Source organism: Perna viridis, chromosome 6 (assembly GCF_037379345.1).
Source record: "Perna viridis isolate PV_CMFRI_1.1 ecotype Kerala chromosome 6, ASM3737934v1, whole genome shotgun sequence".
In the NCBI taxonomy this organism is placed as follows: domain Eukaryota; kingdom Metazoa; phylum Mollusca; class Bivalvia; order Mytilida; family Mytilidae; genus Perna; species Perna viridis.
The window spans coordinates 32826820-32846990 of record NC_142450.1 but is presented as its reverse complement, the minus strand read 5'-3'; the positions used below and the strand labels follow the sequence as shown (position 1 = coordinate 32846990).

Sequence of the window (20171 nt, the reverse complement as noted above, 5' to 3'; positions counted from 1 at the left end):
TTAAACATTTAAGTCACAAGAATTGTCATTATCTTTTACATGACCTACGAGTGATGATATTTAAGTCACGTTTTTATACATACCAGAGAACCTTCTTTTGGGGAAATTTGTACCACGTTTGTGGTGTTTTATTGTCATGCTCTTGAACAACATTTGTAAAATCAAGACAATTTTTTGTAACAAATCAATGAATAAATACCTATATCTGGGAAAATGAATGTGGCGACCACAAATCTATTAGATGATTAATGACGGCAACAACAGTTACAAAAGTTTTGGAAAGAACAAGTGTGGGAAAACATAGATATGATGTGTCAGCTCAATATGTGATCAAATAGGCACCGACAAACTGAAATGATTACAGTTGATTTAACAATAAAGCCATACCAGCATGTTCAATCAAAAGAAAATTGGAAAAATAATAGAAATGAACTTATGAATGAGTGGTCAAAGGAATGAGATGAAATTTAGATTACTATTACTGGGGGATATACTTTGAGCAAGGCGGTATCTATTCTAATCCAGTCAATTGGTTTTGGCAACTTCGAAAGTAGTTTTTACGGAATTGGTTGTCGTATTTAATGCGAAATCTACTGAAACATTTGAAATGATGTTTTTTTGTATTGTCTTCGAAAATCCATGTTTATTTTCCGAATCATTTCTTCTTTTGCAATTGGATATATGTAAATGGAAAATGTTTGTGACATTGACGGAACAGTTATGTCATTTGTCGACCTATTGCATAGGTTTACAGCAAAGTATTATATTTGTAGCATTTTTGTTTGAAAACAAAACACACATTTCAAGAAAGTAAAATTTTAGGTTGGTTAACATCTTGGCTGCATTTTTTTAATTTTCAATATTTGTAATGTTCGTACTGAACATAATTCAATGTCGTATTGCATAGAGCTAACTTAAAACACTCATACAAATTTAAAGTTTTTTTTTGCGTTTTTCAGTGCAGGATTTCATGGGGAGACTTTAGTAAAATGAATGGGGACGAATGTTCAACCCAAATCGTCTACCATTTTTGAAAGGTGTTTCAGATGTTGTGCATAAGAACACATCACAAATGAAACACACTCATATATAAATTGATATTTTATTATTGATATTCATTTTGCGTCACCGTAATTATCAACAAAATAAATAATTATAAACAAAATATCTTGTGCCAGATGCACAGGAAGAAATGTAATAACCTTGATAACCTTCGAGTCATATCAGTTGTTCTAGTTTACTATACTCTTCTTTTCTAGGTGCAATTTTAATAACTATATTATTGATATAAATTATCATAACTCATACGTTATGCATTTGCATGCCGTAACTACACAGACTTTTTGTATCGTGCTAGACTTCTAGCCTTCTTGAACAAGGTTATGTTGCTACAAGATTGAAGTCATCACTACAGAAGTCTTCATGAACTCGTGAGTCGTTACGATGTATCCAGCTGCACCATTAAAACTGTTTTGTTCAACGTGTCGTAGTTTTAAAAGTAAAGTTAATTTTGGTCATTTCATTTTCTCTGTTTTGCATTTCTGTTTTCCATGTCTAAACTTTGTCGCTGGATTAAATTCTTTTTATTTCCGCAAGAATCTTGGTTCCCTTAATTACTCTTTGCTATGAAATAACAATGCAAAATAACTACAAAAAATAATATAATAACTTCCTGCCTTCTTGCGGATTAAACGTTAATGTTAATAATTGTACCCTAACATAAACTATTTAAAAAAGTATTAAATATTCAAGCCTATATCTTGAAAACTATGATAGAATGAAACTTTCAATTGCTGAAATGATTCTTATTATAAGGCCTACTAAAGTCTCTAGGGATCAAAGTTGTCAGACAACTCCATATAAGAGTTATTGCCCTTGAAAGGCAACAAATTACGTTGTTTGCAGGTTTCAGTCAATATCGTGAAAACTATAATAGATAGAATGAAACTTTTGATTGATGAAATGATCCTCAGGAAAAGTCCTACCAAAATCGCCATGGAGTCAAAATTGTCGGACAGCTTCTTGTTAGAGTTACTGCCATTGAAAAGCAAAACGTTAACCACGTGAGCGATTCGGGCTCCTTGGAGCCTCTTGTTGGTTTACAAAATCATAATAATAAAATTTAAAACAACAACAACAAAAACAAAAAAGTCGAAACAATTTTGAATGAAGTGTCATAGGAATTTGCAATGACCTATAATTTTTTACTTTAGAATGATTTTAAACACAATAACATGTATTCGTTGATTAGAATTGACTACAAAACGGAATCGATGAACTATCACAATACGTGTATGTATACCACAAGAATTCTGTTGTAAAAAATGTCACACTTCTGCAACGAAATAAGGAGCTGGATAACAATAAATGTTCTTTACACCTGTGTCAATATCCCATCACTTCAACCATTACAGTTCATCCCTCTACAACAGACCAGACAATTTATGACCTGTAAAATATGATAGAATTGATTTCATGTTTTCCGGTTATTAATCATTTCATGTTTATTTTCAAATTTTATTTGGTTTTATTTATCATATGCCATTGATTCCAAGTACACATGAGAAAACTATGGACATTTTATCTCAAATTTCAAGTAATATTCTTTGAAGCATTTTCTATGGATGCAAGGACCTACCTAACAAACTAAATTTCATTATCGAAGTCAGGAAGAAGACAAATATTTATGTGAGTACTCGGATAGACTAAAACCCAATCAAACACATGTGGAAAACGTGAAATGCAATTATGACGTATTCAAGGTGCTTCATAGACTTGATTGGTTGGTTATCACGTTTACATGTACAAGTTTGCAATATCCTCATATAGTGGAACTCTTGGCCTGTTTGTAACGAGAACTAACAATTTGACGGCCTACAACTGCATTTATGTATAAAAGCAGAACCAGTCATCTACTATATATTAGCCTTAATTTGAAAATTGAAGGAAAAGTATAAGGAAAGACGAAATTCTAATACTAAAAATATTTTCTTTAAAGTATATTTAAAGTACAATTTTCTTGAGACTCCTTTCCTCCCAATCTAAAGAAAGTGTCAATAATATGTCACAAATGACCTGCTGTGTCGGCCGATGACAACTGACGATTGAACAAATAAATGTATGAACCTAGCCTTGATTACATCATTACAAAAAAGTTTTTCTGATACACCTGAACTCATATACATGAACAAAAAACGTGAACACAGGAGATAGGGACGCTACACATATATAATTTAGACAATAGAACAAAGCAAGTCATTGGCAACATATGATCTATTAAAGTATTAAATTTCATACACAAAAGGGAAATATTTACAAATCAATACCTTATATCTGACAACCTCTTAACCCCAATCACATATGCATTAGATACTGCATGGCCTTATTTATACAATTATTATTCAATCTACATATTACATTTACCAAATCATTATAATATGATTGTGTAGTGCATCGCTAAAAGATTTATAAAATCGATTTGTTCTAGTTTACCTCAATTTAAAAGTTGTTTTTAATCTAAATCACATAGCAATCATTATTTAAAAAGATATATATTTAAGAGAGTCGCATGATAACATCAATATACAATTAAAACTCTTTCAATAAGTCATAGTTAATGTGATGAGGAGGTATATGTATTTATAAGAACCTGGCAGAATTGTTTTCTGTTTTCACAAATTACAATGTTAGAATCTTTTGATGGCCATATCTGGGCTCATTGAATCGAAAACTACTAATATTATATCAGTACAATATCAATAAATCAGATTAAATTCCGCGCATTCCCGTTGTTTTTTTTACGCACGCACTGACGTTAGAGTTCATAGCTTTGTTATTATATTCCAAGCCATATTTACACAGCCATATTTAACAAGTAATTTATAGCGGAAATAAATTTGATTAAAATCGTCTCTGTGTTGAACTCTAATTATAAAACTTCCATAATTTGAAGCTCACGTATTGTGCCACTCACATAAAGTTCACATATTGTGCCTTTCACATAACGTTACATCTGAAACAGAACTCATAAATCTGTGTATTAGTGCCCACAAAAGTACAGGACATATGATCTTAGATTTTCCTAAGGTAAAGTATAAGCTGTGAACATTTTCTCCACTTGTATAATTTTCATTAAACAAGTATGTCTTAAATGAATGTGTGCTTACCCTACCGGTGAACCTGGGCCATGCTCCCAGTTTTTAGTAGAGTCAGAGTTGCTTATTTACTTTTTCTACTTTGTATGTATGATTTAACATACTTTGTGTTCTTTGTTGTGATTATCTGTTTTCCATGTCTGTACTTTGTCCCTGGATTACATTCTTTTGATTTCTGATAAAATCTTGGTTCCCTTGATTACTCTTTTCTAGACTATACCAATTTTGTTTGATGTTAGACTGAAATAAAATGCTACTGCCTATTCATTGCCTACCACTGATACCACTTAAATTGGATATGAATTATGATATAGATAGATTAATCGTCTTGTTCATGTATTGGTTACTGTTATTGTCGCATTACCGTCTTAAAATATTATCTCATTATGGTATCGTAGTTTTAACGATTTACACAGAATTCATTATGATGCAGTGTTTAACCATAATGAACAAAACCTTCCCAGTTTTATTTCTTGTATTTCGTGCATATTGCCACTTTCACTTGGAAGAAGAGTATGTCTTGATAGATACGTTTCGACTTGACAATTCACATGAATCGCCATCGATGTCAGTTGTACACTGTTCAGCTTTGTGTAGCAGGTTACAGGAGAATTGTTGCTTGTTTAATTTTGATAGTCAATCATAAAGGTGCTTCTGGACATTGAACTGTTTAGAAATAAGAACAGTTGTGGGAGGAAAAACTTTTAAAAGAAAATTAGCCAACAAATTGTCAACATATATATCATAAAATCTTTTACACATATTTGACCATGATGTTATGCTCAACCGCGATGTACAAAATCTTTTAAAATCTAGATGTCTTTTAAATCTTTTTTTAAAGTTTTACTCAAGATTTACTTAAATGAAGTTTATCTTTAATATTTGTGATAAGTAACATTGTTTCATGTTGCTACCAGATATTTTAAGTTGAAACATTGTTGAAATTAGTATGGGCATTTGGAACTGTGACATATCAGCAAATCCCCTATTTTTTGCCATTTTAAAATGGAGATTTTCGTAATATTTGAATATGATATTTTCTTATATAAATAAGAAAAAAAAAACTACAGTAACGTCAGCAATCATTGAATGATAAACCACCAGAATAGTGTTATAGATCTTATGATACACATATCAGTACTATTCATGAGCTATAGCTGCACTGCGCATTCGCTACATTGCAGAGGCGTTTCATGACATAATTTCCTAAACTTCAGAGCAATTAATGCTACATAAGCTGCAGAACAACGTATTTGACATCCACATTTAAGGAGTTCTTGACAAGATGATGCTATTGGTGGCAAGGATGTCTAATGTGGAACCCAAACTCCACCATCTTTGTTCCATTCCCGATTCAAAGGCGATGATATATATTGCCGCTTTGAAAGTGCTTGTCCCCAGGTATATCCAGCTTGAAGAAAGGACCTTTTCGCATTTTGTATCAGGGCGGCATTTGATAGCGGAATACAATTGTATGCGAGAGTCCTTCACACTGCTGGTACCACTGGAACGGTCGGACATAACAAGAACGAATTCTACCAGTACCCTGATATTACTATCTGCAATTTCTTCACATAGAGAACTAAAGCTTTTGAATGTCTCTGTTGAAATTTCAAACTTATTTCAGACCTGCAATGCGGTTTTTTTTTCTCCAAAAATGCGGATACCGTATTGCAGCCTGTAAATGCATGAAAAAGAAAAATGCTTTACATTTTGGATTTTAACGATCTAGCAACAGCATGGATTGGAATCCTCCAATTTTATTCCTACAACAAATGTCATCCAAAGCTAATTGATATTCAATTGATCAAAAACAGCCACGCCTATAACAACCACATCGGTATCAGAACTGACCATATTGATTGATTCCATACCCTATCGTCCTGCATATTTTGCACGGAGGAACAATCTCATATCTGTTTCTTCATGATTGCAGTGTGCTACCTGGTCAATATCTATAACTTTATTACATACAACGTTTTCTTTCCTTGTTACATCCACTACAACATCTGTATCAATATCTGATGTGCAGCAGCTTTAAACTGATGAACTTTCATTAACGAATTCCATCATTACGAATGCATTTCCTTCGCTATACTTAAAAGTCGCTTTTTCAAATTATGAAGAATTTCTGATAAAAACTGTGTATTTGTATCTAGGTGTAAGCCCATGAGTATGATTATCGCCTAATTTAGAGATCGATGGTAAAGGAAAAATATTGACCAATCTATATGACAAACGTTTCATTCCGTATTGTCAACTTCCCTCTCATCTGTGGCAACATCCCTTCAGCACCTGCATATGGAGTTTTCATATCACAACTCATTTGTTATGTAAGATCTTGCCGTAACTACACAGACTTTTTGTACCGCGCTAGACTTCTAGGCTACTGGAAAAGAGATATGTTGCTACAAGATTGAAGTAATCACTACAGAAGTTTTATGGTCGCCATTATGAACTCAATCTGCACCATGAAAACTGTTTTGTTCAACGTGTCGTAGTTTTCAAAATATGGATTATTTTGGTTATTTTATTTTCTTCGTTGTGTATTTCTGTTGTCCATATCTAGACTTTGTCCCTGGATTACATTCTTTTGATTTCCGCAAGAATCTTGGTTCCCTTAATTACTTTTTGCTATGAAATAACAATGCAAAATAACTACAAAAAATAATATAATAACTTCCTGCCTTCTTTTGGATTAAAAGTTAATGTTAATAATTGTACCCTAATATAATCTATTTAAGAAATTAAAAACAAAACTATTAAATATTCAAGTAACATGGCAACAATTATGGACTATAAGTAATTATTCACATAGCTACCAAAACACATTCTATTGATCAGATGAGTAATATTCTATTAGGATAGTGCACAGCTTCTTTGTTGTTCAATACAAAACCACGGAATCGGTTTTTCATTACTTCTAAACGGATTACTGTAGCCATATAAAATAAGTCATATTTTTTTATTGGTATGCCAAATAATAATAATAATAATAATAATAATAATAATAATAATAATAATAATAATAAAACAACAACAAAAAAATATGTATAATATGTTTGTCGAAACAATTTTGGATGAAGTGTCGTAGAAAATTGTAATGGCCTATAATTCTAAATTGAGAATGATTTTTAACACAATAACATGTATTCGTTGATTACATATTAACTTTCAGCCAGAAACGATGAACTATCAAAGTACATGCATATATGCCACAAGAATTCTTTTGTAAAAAATGTCACACTTCTGCAACGAAATAAGGAGCAAAATAACATGCTCTGTACACATGTGTCAAATTACTTCAACCATCACAGCTTATCCTTACAACTGACCAGACAATTTGTCTTGTAAAATATGATAATTTGATTTCATGTTTTCCGATAAGGATTTAGCTTCATTTTTTTCAAATTTTGTTTGCTTTTATATTCATTTTTCATGGATTCCATGTAGACATTAGTAAACTATGGAAATTTGATCTTACATTACAAGTAATATTCTCTGAAGCATTTTCTATGGATACACGGACATCCTTTCAAACTTATTAATAATATTAACATTATCAAAATATGCCAAAGCCATCATTTCATGAGACACTTAATTTCATTTTCTAATAATAGAAGAAACTAAACTAAGTATTTACTCGTATAGACTAAAACCAAATCAAACACGTGAAAAAAAACGTATAGTAAAATGCAATTATGATGATTCAAGGTGCTTCATAGATTGATTTACATGTACAAGTTTGCAATATCCTCATATAATAGGACTCTTTGTCTGTTTGTAACGAAAACTAGCAATATGCCGGCCTACAACTGCATTTATGTATAAAATCAGAACCTGTCATCTACTATATATTAGACTTAATCTGTAAGCTGGAAAAAATATAATGGAAGACGGAATTCTAATACTAAAAATGTTTTCTTGAAAGTTTACATTTTTAAAGTTTCCATGAGACTCCTTTCCACCAAATCTAACTAAAATGTCAATGTTGTCACAATTAATCTGCTGTGTCGTCGATGATAACTGACGGTTATACAAATTAATATATATTAATTTAACCTTCCTTACATCATTACAGAAAGGGCATTCCGATACACTGAAACTCACATATATGACCAAAAGCGTGAAAACAGGAAATAGGGACCCTACACATATATAATTTAGACAGCACAATGAAGCTAGTCATTGACAAAATATGATATATTAAAGTATCAAATTTCATACACAAAACATTTACAACATTAAAACCTCATTCAATCATTATTCAATCTACATATTACATTTACCAATTTATTTTTGATTGTGTAGTGCATCCCTGAAATATTGATAAAATCGATTTGTTCTAGTGTATTTCAGTTTCAAAGTTGACACCATCAATAGACTATACAATTAAAACGCTTTCAATAATTCATAGTTAAAGTGATTAGGAGGTATATGTATTTATAAGAACCTGGTATAATTGTTTTCTTTATCACAAATTAAAATGTTAGAGTTTTCAGATGACCATATCTAAATGAAAATCTAGATGAAAACTACTAATGAGATATGAGTGCAATATAAATATAATAGATTAATTTCCTCGCTCCCCGTTTGTTTCATACGCATTTGTTTCAAAGTTCATAGCTTTGTAATTATATTCCAAGCCATATTTAACAAGTAATTTATAGCGGAAATAACTATATTTTGAAGAGTTTGAAGAACAGTTCAAAATGTAGAAATGTCTTTTTTCTTCCTAAAGTCCTCAAATAAAAACAAAAAGGTCTAACCGCATTTAATCTTTTGTTTGATTAAAATCGCCTCTGTGTTGAACTCTTACAGAGAACAAATCCATTGTTTGAAGTTCTTATATTGTGCGTCTGATCTTACATATAGTTACATCTGAAATACAATTCATAAATCGGTGAATTGGTACCCATAAAAGTGTAGTACATATGACTTTAGATATTCCGAAGGTACAGTATAATCTGTAAATTTTTTCTTCACTTGTATAATTTTCATTAAACAAGTATGTCTTAAATGAATGTGTTTTGCTAGACTATACCAATTTTGTTTGATGTTGGACTGAAATAAAATATGCTACTGCCTATTCATTGCCTACCACTTATACCACTGACACTGAATTTGAATTATGATTATGATAGAATATTCATCTTATTAAGTATTTGTTATTGTCGCATTCTCATTTTCAAATATAATCTCATTATGGTATCTTACCTTAAACCATTTACACAGAATTCATTATGATGCAGTGTTTAACCATAATAAACAAAACCTTCTCAGTTTTATTTCTTGTATTTCGTGCATACTGCATATTGGAAGAAGAGTATGTCTTGATAGATACATTTCGACTTGAAAATCCACATGAATTGCCATCAATGTCAGTTGTACACTGTTCAGCTTTGTGTAGCAGGTTACAGGATAATTGTTGCTTGTTTAATTTTGATAGTCAATCAGAAAGGTGCTTCTGGACCTCTAACTGTTTAGAAATAAGATCAGTTGTGGGAGGAAAAACTTTTAAAAGAAAATCAACTACAGGTTAGTTGCCAGCATATATATTAATCATAAATATTTTTTATACATATCTGACTATGATGTAATGTTTAACTATGATGAACAAAATCTTCAAAGTCTTACTCAAAGTTTTACTTAAAATTAAGTTCATCTTTAATATTTGTATTATATACTACCTTTGTAATAAGTAACATTGTTTCATGTTGCTACCGGCAATTTCCAGTTGAAACATTGTTGAAATGAGTAGGGGATTTAGGTACTGTTTATGACATATCTACAAATCCCTTATTTTACTGACAAGTGGTAGAATATATCTAGAAGTAATTAACAATGATATCGTTTCTTTTATAAAAAGCCTGCTAGTTGTTTACATGCATAAAACTGATATAGTGATATATTTGAACAACACAGCAATCAGAAAAAATCAGAGCTAATTTGCGTGATTGTAGTAAGTGGCTTGAATTAGATAAACACAATAAACCAAAAGGAACCATAATACAAAACAATGATATGAGGTATCCAAGGCAACCACCATTTCTATTTAATCAGGGAATATTTAAAACCCATAAAGATATAATGGAAGTATTGGACAGATCACACATGAAACAAAAGCAACCAAAACAGGAAACATTTTGACATTATAGTGCTTCAATGGCAAAGATGATATATATGTTAATTTATATGTATTTCTTGTTTCTACTTATTTTCGTTATAGTAAATATGTCTGGGAGGTTTTGATGCTTGAACAATAATCTGTGTTCGTTTTTTTAATGTATTCGTAGATTTTATGTTTTGATGGTATAGCGAATGCGATATTTGAGGCATACACTTAATTCATTAAATATACGTGGTGCATACTTTCTATTTAATAAATCATTTCAATAGTGAGTAATGTCACACCTTTGGTTACAATTTTTACATGTTCCTCCCAATTATTTCGTTCTTGTTACGCTGTACTTTGTCAATCTCTTTCTAAAGTGTGTATTTACTATAAGTCGCGTTTAAACAAACACAGTAAAGTTTAGCAAACAATTAGATCAATTAGAAAAAAAGGTAAAACTTCAATCTGAATGACGGGATCTGACAAGATTAGAATTAAATACCTGCTGATTTATACAGACAAAACGGGAGTCCACCGATGATACCAGTGAATGATCAAATGCAATCTAGCGAAAAGACAAAGAACGAAAGGAGAGATATTGTTACGCTAGCTTTGTATTCACGCATCACATTTTGAATAGCTTCAGATTGTCAAAGGATAGAAATTAAATGTTAACTGAGATGCAGTAATCAAAACCTTGAACAGCGAGTCATAAACGTGTACTTAATAAGGGTGACAACAAATTCACCGAACACTAATTCGATCCAAAACTCATTCAAACCCAAATGAATCTGACAAAATAGATAGTACACCACCGGAACAGCTGGTAACGCAATGGTCGTGACTTAGTACTGGCATTTCAAACGAAACGGTGGGTTCAATCTAGGTTTTACAGCGCGCCAAATCTTCCTCTGCCATTGCGGCGTGAATATATGGGTGGTGATTAAAAAGCATTTGGATGCTATAGTGTCTTAATTGGTAAATCATTGATCATATCACCATAACGAATAACTTACAAGAAGCAATCATTAGAAGTTTTAGAAGAAACTGAGTATTTTTCTGATATTTTAAAATGACTTTTGTCAGAGACCTTATGAAACACATTTCCTTAGTACCCTAAATACACAATTCTAAAATTAAACTTCGTCTGTATGTCCGAATAAAGATGCTGAATTAGCAATTCAGAGCCGACCACTCAAACTAACGAACACAACTTCCTGTGGTGCCGCAGAAAAAAATGAAAGCAAAGATATAAAATTCAAAATTCCCTGTTCCTTCCATTTTTCAACAGAAAATTCGTTGATTGCGAAAAAAGAAAATGCACTGTATGTTCATCTAATACAACTAAATCAATATAACCGAGAATGTACCTCTAAACAATGACTAATCTTTTTTAGAACCTCCAAAACATGATTGTAGTGATGTTGTGGCAAGTTCTGGGAGTGGTGTCTACAGAATCGTGCCACAAAATAACGGGGGAAAAGAAATAAATGTTTTTTGTGACATGTTAAGTGATGGCGGAGGATGGACGGTAATTATTACACATTTTTGCGAACAATGTACTTTCGCAAGTACAGACAATTTTCATGTTTTAAGGTAAAAATTGAATTTCTAAAATCGCTGCTAACATTAACTTAGCTAAAGATGGCTTTAACAAAACACAAGCATTTGAATTTAATATTTAAATTATTGTTGATAAACGTAATTCCGAAGCTAACTTGACGACATATATTACATTCATTGAGCACACAGCTTTTTTACAAATTTTATATTCATATTCAGATATGTACATGTTTACATGCCACGCGAATTAAGAACATAGAAACAAAGACGATCAATGTATAAAATAGGCAAGCTGATGAATGTCACTTACAGGCATGTCAAATGTTTTTCAATAACAAAACTTATGTACTATTTAATAATTGTCATATGTTTGTATTGTTTAACAAACCAAGGTTAAAACAGGGGCCGTTACATGTACCCATATTGCCGATATAAAAAAATACATTTCTATTTTAGGTAATTCAACGAAGAGTGAGCGGTGCCACTAGTTTCTATAGACAGTGGTCTGATTACAAAATAGGTTTCGGGAATCTTGAGGAAAACTTTTGGCTAGGTATAATAATAAGACAATTGAAACAAAAATAAATAAATAAATAAATAAATAAATAAAATAAAAGCAAAATAAAATACTCTACGACAATCATATAACATAGAAACACGTAGAACGCAAAGTGGATGCAGCATTCTGTCCCTACTTTTCTACGAAAAAAAACATTGAGTTGAAATGTAGCATCATGGAAAATAAACGAAACCAAGTATATGAAAATATTTTAACTTTTTCATCTACAAATTAGGGATGTAAAATAAAATTATGATTTTTAAATATAAACCTGTGTAAAAAGGTATATTGTCAGAGTGAAGGCGCATATCAAATGGGTGTAAAAATCGATAAACCATGATGCTCCTACGAGTAGTATATGAATTTAGAAATACAAAGTTCTATGAGCAGTAGCTCTTTGTGTCTAACTACATACGACCTCTAAAAATGATATTTGACACATAATGAATTGTTCTGTTTTCTTTGAAACAATGTTTACCAAATCTACATTAAATGCACAACATTTCTTTTGTAACAACGAAATGCCAAGGACCTATTGGATATTTGTAAGTATACATGTTGATAGGTATGCGATTTTAATTCTTAATATAATGCAGAATTTGAAATTTATTTAATTTAATCTTTCCTTTAGGAAACGACAAAATTCATGCTATAGTCAACCAAAGGACGTACAAGATCCGTTTTGATCTTGAAGACAACAATGGGGAAACTGCCTATGCAGAATACAGCACCTTTAATATAGATGACGAAATACACAAATATAGACTTTCAATTGATGGCTTTTCTGGAAATGCAGGTTACTTTTAAATACCTTATTTAACTTTTTTTTTATATTTATTTACATTACAATTTAGATATGAGGGTAATTAAAACTAGATGGAATCTCGTAATAAACATTATTACATATTGCAACAAGGCAGAAATCAATTTATCCTTCATAATTCCTGATAACAACTTATTCTAACCAAGAGATACACCAAGTCATATGTCTTATTTATCATTGTTTTCAAATAAAAAAAAATGAAAATGTGCTGTGAAAAACATATACATCATAATTAAGACATAGTCGTTTCTCAGTTCATTCCATTTCTTAAGGTTCTAATACATAATTTTCTACTCTTTGAAAGGAGATGCAATACTAATAGGTAGCGAACCGTATTATCACAACTTGAATGGTATGTCGTTCTCTACCCTTGACCAAGATAACGACATGAGCGGAGGATATAATTGTGCAGATGATCTCAATAAATGTGGATGGTGGATCAATGCTTGTACCAAGGCAAACTTAAATGGTGTATATAACAGCACGGACACTTCATCAGAGCCACCAGACAAAATTTACTGGTATAATTGGAAAGGGCATGAAGAACTGAAACGCGTTGAAATAAAAGTTAAACCAACCACTCTGGACTAACAAAAGTAAATTCAATTACCTTTATATAACTTAACAAAGTCGAAATTTTATATGTGTTTGTACTCTTTGAATATGCATTTGTGTATGACTTCGTGTTAACATTTACTTCCCTTTTTCTGTTTTGCTTCTTAAAACAAACAATTAACAATAAAAAGTTGAGCTTGAAATACACAGACGAGTATTGGAATATTACACATAGCATCGCATGCGAAGCTAATGAAAGATGTTAAGTCAAAACGGAATAGGTATCAGACAGGCCCGCAGAGATGGGTCAAGGAAGTGAATTCAAAGTGAAAGTAGCCTAAAAATTGATTTTAAATCTAAATATGTGATTCAAAAACAAAGAACAAAAAATCATTTCCAATTTCTCAATATGGTACGCTGAAGTATCTAAACAAAGGAAAATCTTTATCTTTCCTATCTCACCCCTTTCCGCTTTGTTTCCCTTTCGTAATGCCTTCACTACGTAACAGTGTAAAGGTGCGATGCTTGATTGTAGGCTGACTTATATTAGATCATACTTTACTCTAGACGTTGCACATGGCACACCTAATATGACTTTTGAAAAGCAATTAGATAATTATTTCAAAAGCATCAATAAATTGCTCGCAAGGTGACTACTGATTATATATATCAAAGGACAGGGTCAATAATTACATTAAATTTCGGTATCGTTTGTCAGGAGACGTAAATAAATTTAACTCGAAACCTTTTGGTGTAATGATTATAATAATCTAGCACGAGATGTGTACAATCATGATTGTAAACAACGATTTTTATTTTTAGACACACATGCTTTTATAACTTTAAGTTTTCAGAAAGTCTAATACCAATAAAAAATTAAGAATACCAAAGTACCAAGTGACGAAAAGTCTAAGACAGAAAGAGCAAATTACAATAACAAATACCACAGACGGAGAACACGTTAGAAGTATAAAAAACGTAAACAAGATGCTCCAAGAACCCTAAATAGCTCACTTTTTTTTTTCAAGGACAACAACTCTAACAAGGAGATGTCCAACAATTTTGACTCAATGAACACTTTGTTAGGACTTATCAGAAGGATCATTTTATCAATCGAAAGTTTCATTCTGTCTATTATAGTTTTCAAGATGTTGGCTGAAAACTGCTAAAAAACATATTTTTTTTGTCTTTCAAGGGCAAAACATTTAACAAGGAGTCATCCAACAAGTTTGATCCCCACAAACATTTGTAGGTCGTATCATAATGATTATTTCAACAATTTAAAGTTTTATTCTATCATAGTTTTCAAGATATTGGCTAAAAACTGTAAAAAAATAATCATTTTTCACCTTTCAAGTGCAATTACTCTTACAAGGAAACGTCTGACAACTTTTTCTCCCTTGAGACTTTAGTAAGCCTTATAATAAGGATCATTTCAGCAATAAACGAATTTGACAAAACCTAACGGTTTTGGAGATATATGCAAAAACTATTGTCTGACCCCTATGTTTTATTTTTAGTAACGGCGGTCATGTTTTTCAACAAATCAAAACTCCCCACATCAGTTCTATGCAAGATACCACAAGCAACATTCATACCAAGTTTGGTTGCAATTGGTCGAGTAGTGTCAGAGGAGAAAATTTTGGAAAGAAATAATTCAAACATTAAAAATAGCCAAAAAAAACCATCGAAAATGGCAATAACTCCATCCTGGCTTAACAGATTACAACGAAAATTTGACCACAGATAGATCTAAACATGCACAATACTTTTACTTTTCAACATGTGGCTAAATCTAACGGTTATGGAGATCTATGCGAAAAAATCCCTATGACCCCTATGTTCTATCATTAGTAACGGCGGCCATGTTTTTCGACGAAACAAAAATACCCATTTCAGTGCTAAGTAGGATACCACAAGAAACATTTATACCAAGTTTGGTTCTAATTGGTTAGGTAGTTTCAGAGGAGAAGAGTTTTGTATAATTGTAAACGACGACGAACGGCGACGGACGCCAAGTGATGGCAATAGTTCACATGGTCTTGGGACAGGTGAGCTAAAAATATTTTTGCCTCAACGAGGTATAAAAAGTAGCCAAAAATTCCAGAAAGTTTATCATTATCTTAATTATGAATGCCTAAAGTATGAGTTTCACAATGTCGGTATGCTGTGAATGAGAATTATGTTTGATACTGAGACCAGTTTTCCAGGGGTAGGGGTAATATTTTTAACATTTTTTTGAAAATTCTTTGTTGAAAATTAGTTTTGGTGATTTATTAATGTAGAAAATTAAATTTAGTCACGCAATAACTTGTAGAGTCGAATTTATGCAAATTTTCGCGGGAGTCGAAATTCCCATGTTTTTTGAATTAACAAAAATATATTTTGACTACGAAAATCGCCACAAGTCATCAACAGAGTCCCAGGTGTATCAATTATGATAATATTGAATGTAAATAACAAACAAGCTATTTTGAACTATATTATAAATACTCTAGGGTGACTGGATAGACTACCCAAATGTATTTCGTTCAGCATTTTTCTAATCGGCGTTGTGACGTCTATTTTGCCTTTTACGGACTGATTTGAAATTTACGTGATCGAAAAGTTCCGGAGTCACACGTCATCATGAAATTTTTGTCCACATCACGTAAAGGAGAAATCACTGCACGAAAAAAAAAGAAAATGCACATATAGTATTTAAAGATCGACATAACGTAAAGATGAAACGACCTCACGTTATAAGAAAACCACTGCACGTAAAGATAAATCCACATAACGTAAATATACGTTGACAAAACGTAATCATAAAACGACAGAACGTAAAGACAAAATGACAGAACGTAGAGACGAAATGGCAGAACGTAAAGACAAAACGACATAATGTAAAGATGTTCCTGCATAATGTAAATACAAAATGACCACATGTAATTATAAAACCACAGCAAGTAATATAAAATTGACAATACGTAAACAAATGTGTATTTCATCAGACAGTTTAGGCGTTCCATAGATACAAGTGCAATATTGCCGTCATCACTTTTCTTTAGAATTTTACAAATTTCCTAATATAAACGGTATAAATAGGAATAGAATAAGGAAACCATATTATCAAGTAAGGCTGCATTTTTAATGATTATAATCTAAACAAAAGAAAGTTTCCGTTTAAATTTCACGATTTGTTTTGATGTTGTTGTTGTTCTTATTAATTGACTACCAATAAGTAGTATGAAGGAACCAGCAACTTCGGACGACGATCATAACTCAAAGCTCAAAGATACAAGGTTTTTTAAAGTCATCATGAACCAACATCATATATTGTAGTATTCTCATACATGATACTAATTTCATAAAAAAAAATAAATAAAAAATAAAAAAAATATAAAAAAAAAATATAAAAAAAACCATTGACAAAGATATTGGGACATTTAAACTGCCTAGTTGTTTTTGAAAGAGTTGATGAGTACTAACCTATGATTCTTTTTATATTGTAGTTTAGGATAAAGTGTCATGATAGTTATCATTTTAGATTTGTATGAAATGCATGTCCATATAAATTCAGACGTTGCCAATAGTAAAATGATTCATGGTGAATAAAAACCCACCAAACAAACGATGATTTGTTCAATCTACATATGTTATAATTTCACATAACAACAATCTTTTTCTGCATTCATATCTGCATTTTTAAGAAAATCGTACATTCATCGCCCATTAAAATCAAGCAAATGGAACCAAATCAAGAAGTATAACTCTTGCAAAATACCAATTTCATGTACAATCTATATAAATTTTATCTCAAAAGTTCAACAACCGAAAGAAAAACTAATCCTGTTTATGTGATCAGTAACCTTTTCTGAACAAAAAATAAAACTAAATTCAGTGGTTTTTTTGACATGCATGAATCGCATTCTGTCTGATTTTTAGAAAGACTGCTACTTAAGTGCTATTTTCATAGACACTTTTATTGAAAAGTGCAACTATTTCATGAACATAGTGTGTAGCTTGGGGTTTTCATTGAGATTTTGACATAGCGGTATTTTTATTTGAATCACATTTTGATATTCAGCAATGATACAACCGGAATTATATAGATATTTTGAAGTTTTATTGTCATTCGAAATATTAAGTTCCTGATTGAGTGCTTTTATTTTCAGCTCTGAAATGAGGGCTTCATCTGAAAGATTCTCATTAAAATCAAACTTTCTGATGTAGTGCATTCCACTTTATCAGAATAATATATACATAACTATGTTTGAATACAGCATGATGAAACCATAGGGAAAATGCATTTATTAGAATTGAATTAGTAAAGCAAATGCGTGTACTAGGATTCCCTACGCATATCATTGAATACTAAACCACAGCCCATTGAATTCAGATCTGAGAGACCGATTGATTTTTAAAATAAATTGAACATTAAGTTTTGCTCATTTCATTAAAATGCTACTAAAAAGTTAATTTCTATATGATGACAGACGTAGACCATTGGTTGTGTAACATCGGTCCAGGTAAATTTTTATGATTGAGTGGCTACCTATTTATCAAATCATACAACAGCAACTGACCAATGTAAATGTCCCATTAGCTTTGTCAATCCTTTGTATTGTTCCGCCTACTTGTAACAAAACCTTTTAACTTATTTTTACCATCAACGATAACGATACATGTATAGCGTAAAAAGACATGAAATGTTCAATGAAAAATATCAAACATACTTCTGTATTCTTATCAAGAGTTCAAACTTACAATAAAAGCAAATCGAAAAGTGCCGAAAATAAATCGTTAGTTTACTGATAATGGTTTGATTTTTATTTCATCGCGTTTCAGTCCTTCGTGTCCTTTCCAGTTATACCAGTATATTTTATCTGGTGGCTATAGTGACGTTCCCGTGCTCTTATATATGCCGTTCACATTTGCTTTAGTACACGAGTACACTACAGAAGTTTTATGGTCGTCATCATGAACTCGTGGATCGTTATGGTGTATCCATCAGCACCATGAAAACTGATTTATTCAACGGGTCATAGTTTTCCTTTCCTCGTTTGTCTACCCCGGACTTGACTTTTTATGAGCAACTCGGTGGGTGTTTCTAGAAAAGCAGAGGACGCTTATCCTACCGGTGCATCTGGTCCATGCTCCCAGTTTTTAGTGGAGCCCGAGTTGCTCATTTACTTTTGTTACTTTGTATGTATGATTTTAGTTACTTTATGTTCTTTGTTGTGTATGTCTGTTTTCCATGTCTGGTCTTTGTCCCTGGATTACATTCTTTTGATTACCGCTATAACCTTGTTTCTCTTAATTACTCTTGAACCACCATCCACATTTATTGAGCTGATCTGCACAATTATATCCGACACTCACATTATTGTCTTGATCTGGGGCAGAGAATGTCATTCCATTTAAGTTGTGCAGATACGGATCGCTCCCTTCTAACATTGCATCACCTATATGCATAAACAAAATTTAAAGTGAACAATATAGATGTATTAAAATACTGTCAGGAAAGGTGACATATTTGCCTGGTCGAATAATAACTTATAGAATGAAACAAATTTCATTGTGATATTGATCCATTAGAATCGGAATAAGTAAAATGAAATAATATATTTTTGCCTTGAATTTCATGCTTTTCCTATGAAGGCAGAAGCTATATGTACTCAAATCACATTTGACCTTGTTGATTATCCACCCCTATGTTGTTTTATCGCTGATGCCTTTTACAAACGGGGATATGCGAGACTTCCTTTTTACATACGCTGTGCGACTGCGTGAAGAAGTCCAAACAATCATTTTCTTACTGCATACGCCAGTTTCGGAATACGCCAATTCAGATGGAACGATTTTGATTTTCATATTTCAGAAAATCGACATATATATGACGTCGCTGACACTAGTCTCTAGTAAATAATTCATATATCGCTTGACGTTGGTTCATATTTGTCTTTTTTATTGTTTGTCCTTGACAGTTTATATGTTCTTGTCATAGTCATGGGTTTATCTTCCTTGATATTCTACATTTTCCTTGGCACTTGTTTTTTTTTTCAATTTATCTGTCTTCTTTCTATTTTAAGCTTTGTTCCTAAAATTCTGATAAACAAATTAATCTGTTGATATAAATAAAGGTTCTCCTTACAAATTACTTGCAGTTCCAGAGTAACCATTGACTGTAAGTATTTATTTGCCTCAGTATCTACAGAAAACGTGCTGTATTCTGCATAGGCAGTTCCACCGTTTTTGTCTTCAAGATCAAAACGGACTTTGTAGGTCTTTTGATTTACTATAGCATGGATGTTGTCGTTACCCAAGGAAAAAAACATAAATATGGAAGAATTTGTTTAAAAGTAGAGGTCTTACATAATACATTTTCTTGGGCAAAAATATAATTATTGCATGAATAGA

General features: G+C 31.8%; 1 protein-coding gene across 1 annotated transcript; it reads left to right on the top strand.

Moving 5' to 3' along the window:
• Nucleotides 1-9370: 9370 nt before the first annotated feature.
• On the top strand, nt 9371-13893 carry LOC148614614 (techylectin-5A-like). The gene is made up of 5 exons (XM_088586196.1): nt 9371-9692; nt 11667-11800; nt 12289-12385; nt 13023-13187; nt 13519-13893. The coding sequence occupies exons 1-5, from the start codon at nt 9398-9400 to the stop codon at nt 13803-13805; spliced, it is 978 nt and encodes a 325-aa protein (XP_088442322.1). The 5' UTR covers nt 9371-9397; the 3' UTR covers nt 13806-13893.
• The last annotated feature ends 6278 nt before the right edge of the window (nt 13894-20171 follow it).

Bases quoted from the DNA above. Each gene is read 5' to 3' on its own strand.
- LOC148614614 (XM_088586196.1), top strand. From the start codon at position 9,398: ATGATGCAGTGTTTAACCATAATAAACAAAACCTTCTCAGTTTTATTT. The intron at 9,693-11,666 runs GTTAGTTGCCAG...AATCTTTTTTAG, and splicing joins TAAAAGAAAATCAACTACAG to AACCTCCAAAACATGATTGT. The intron at 13,188-13,518 runs GTTACTTTTAAA...ACTCTTTGAAAG, and splicing joins TGGCTTTTCTGGAAATGCAG to GAGATGCAATACTAATAGGT.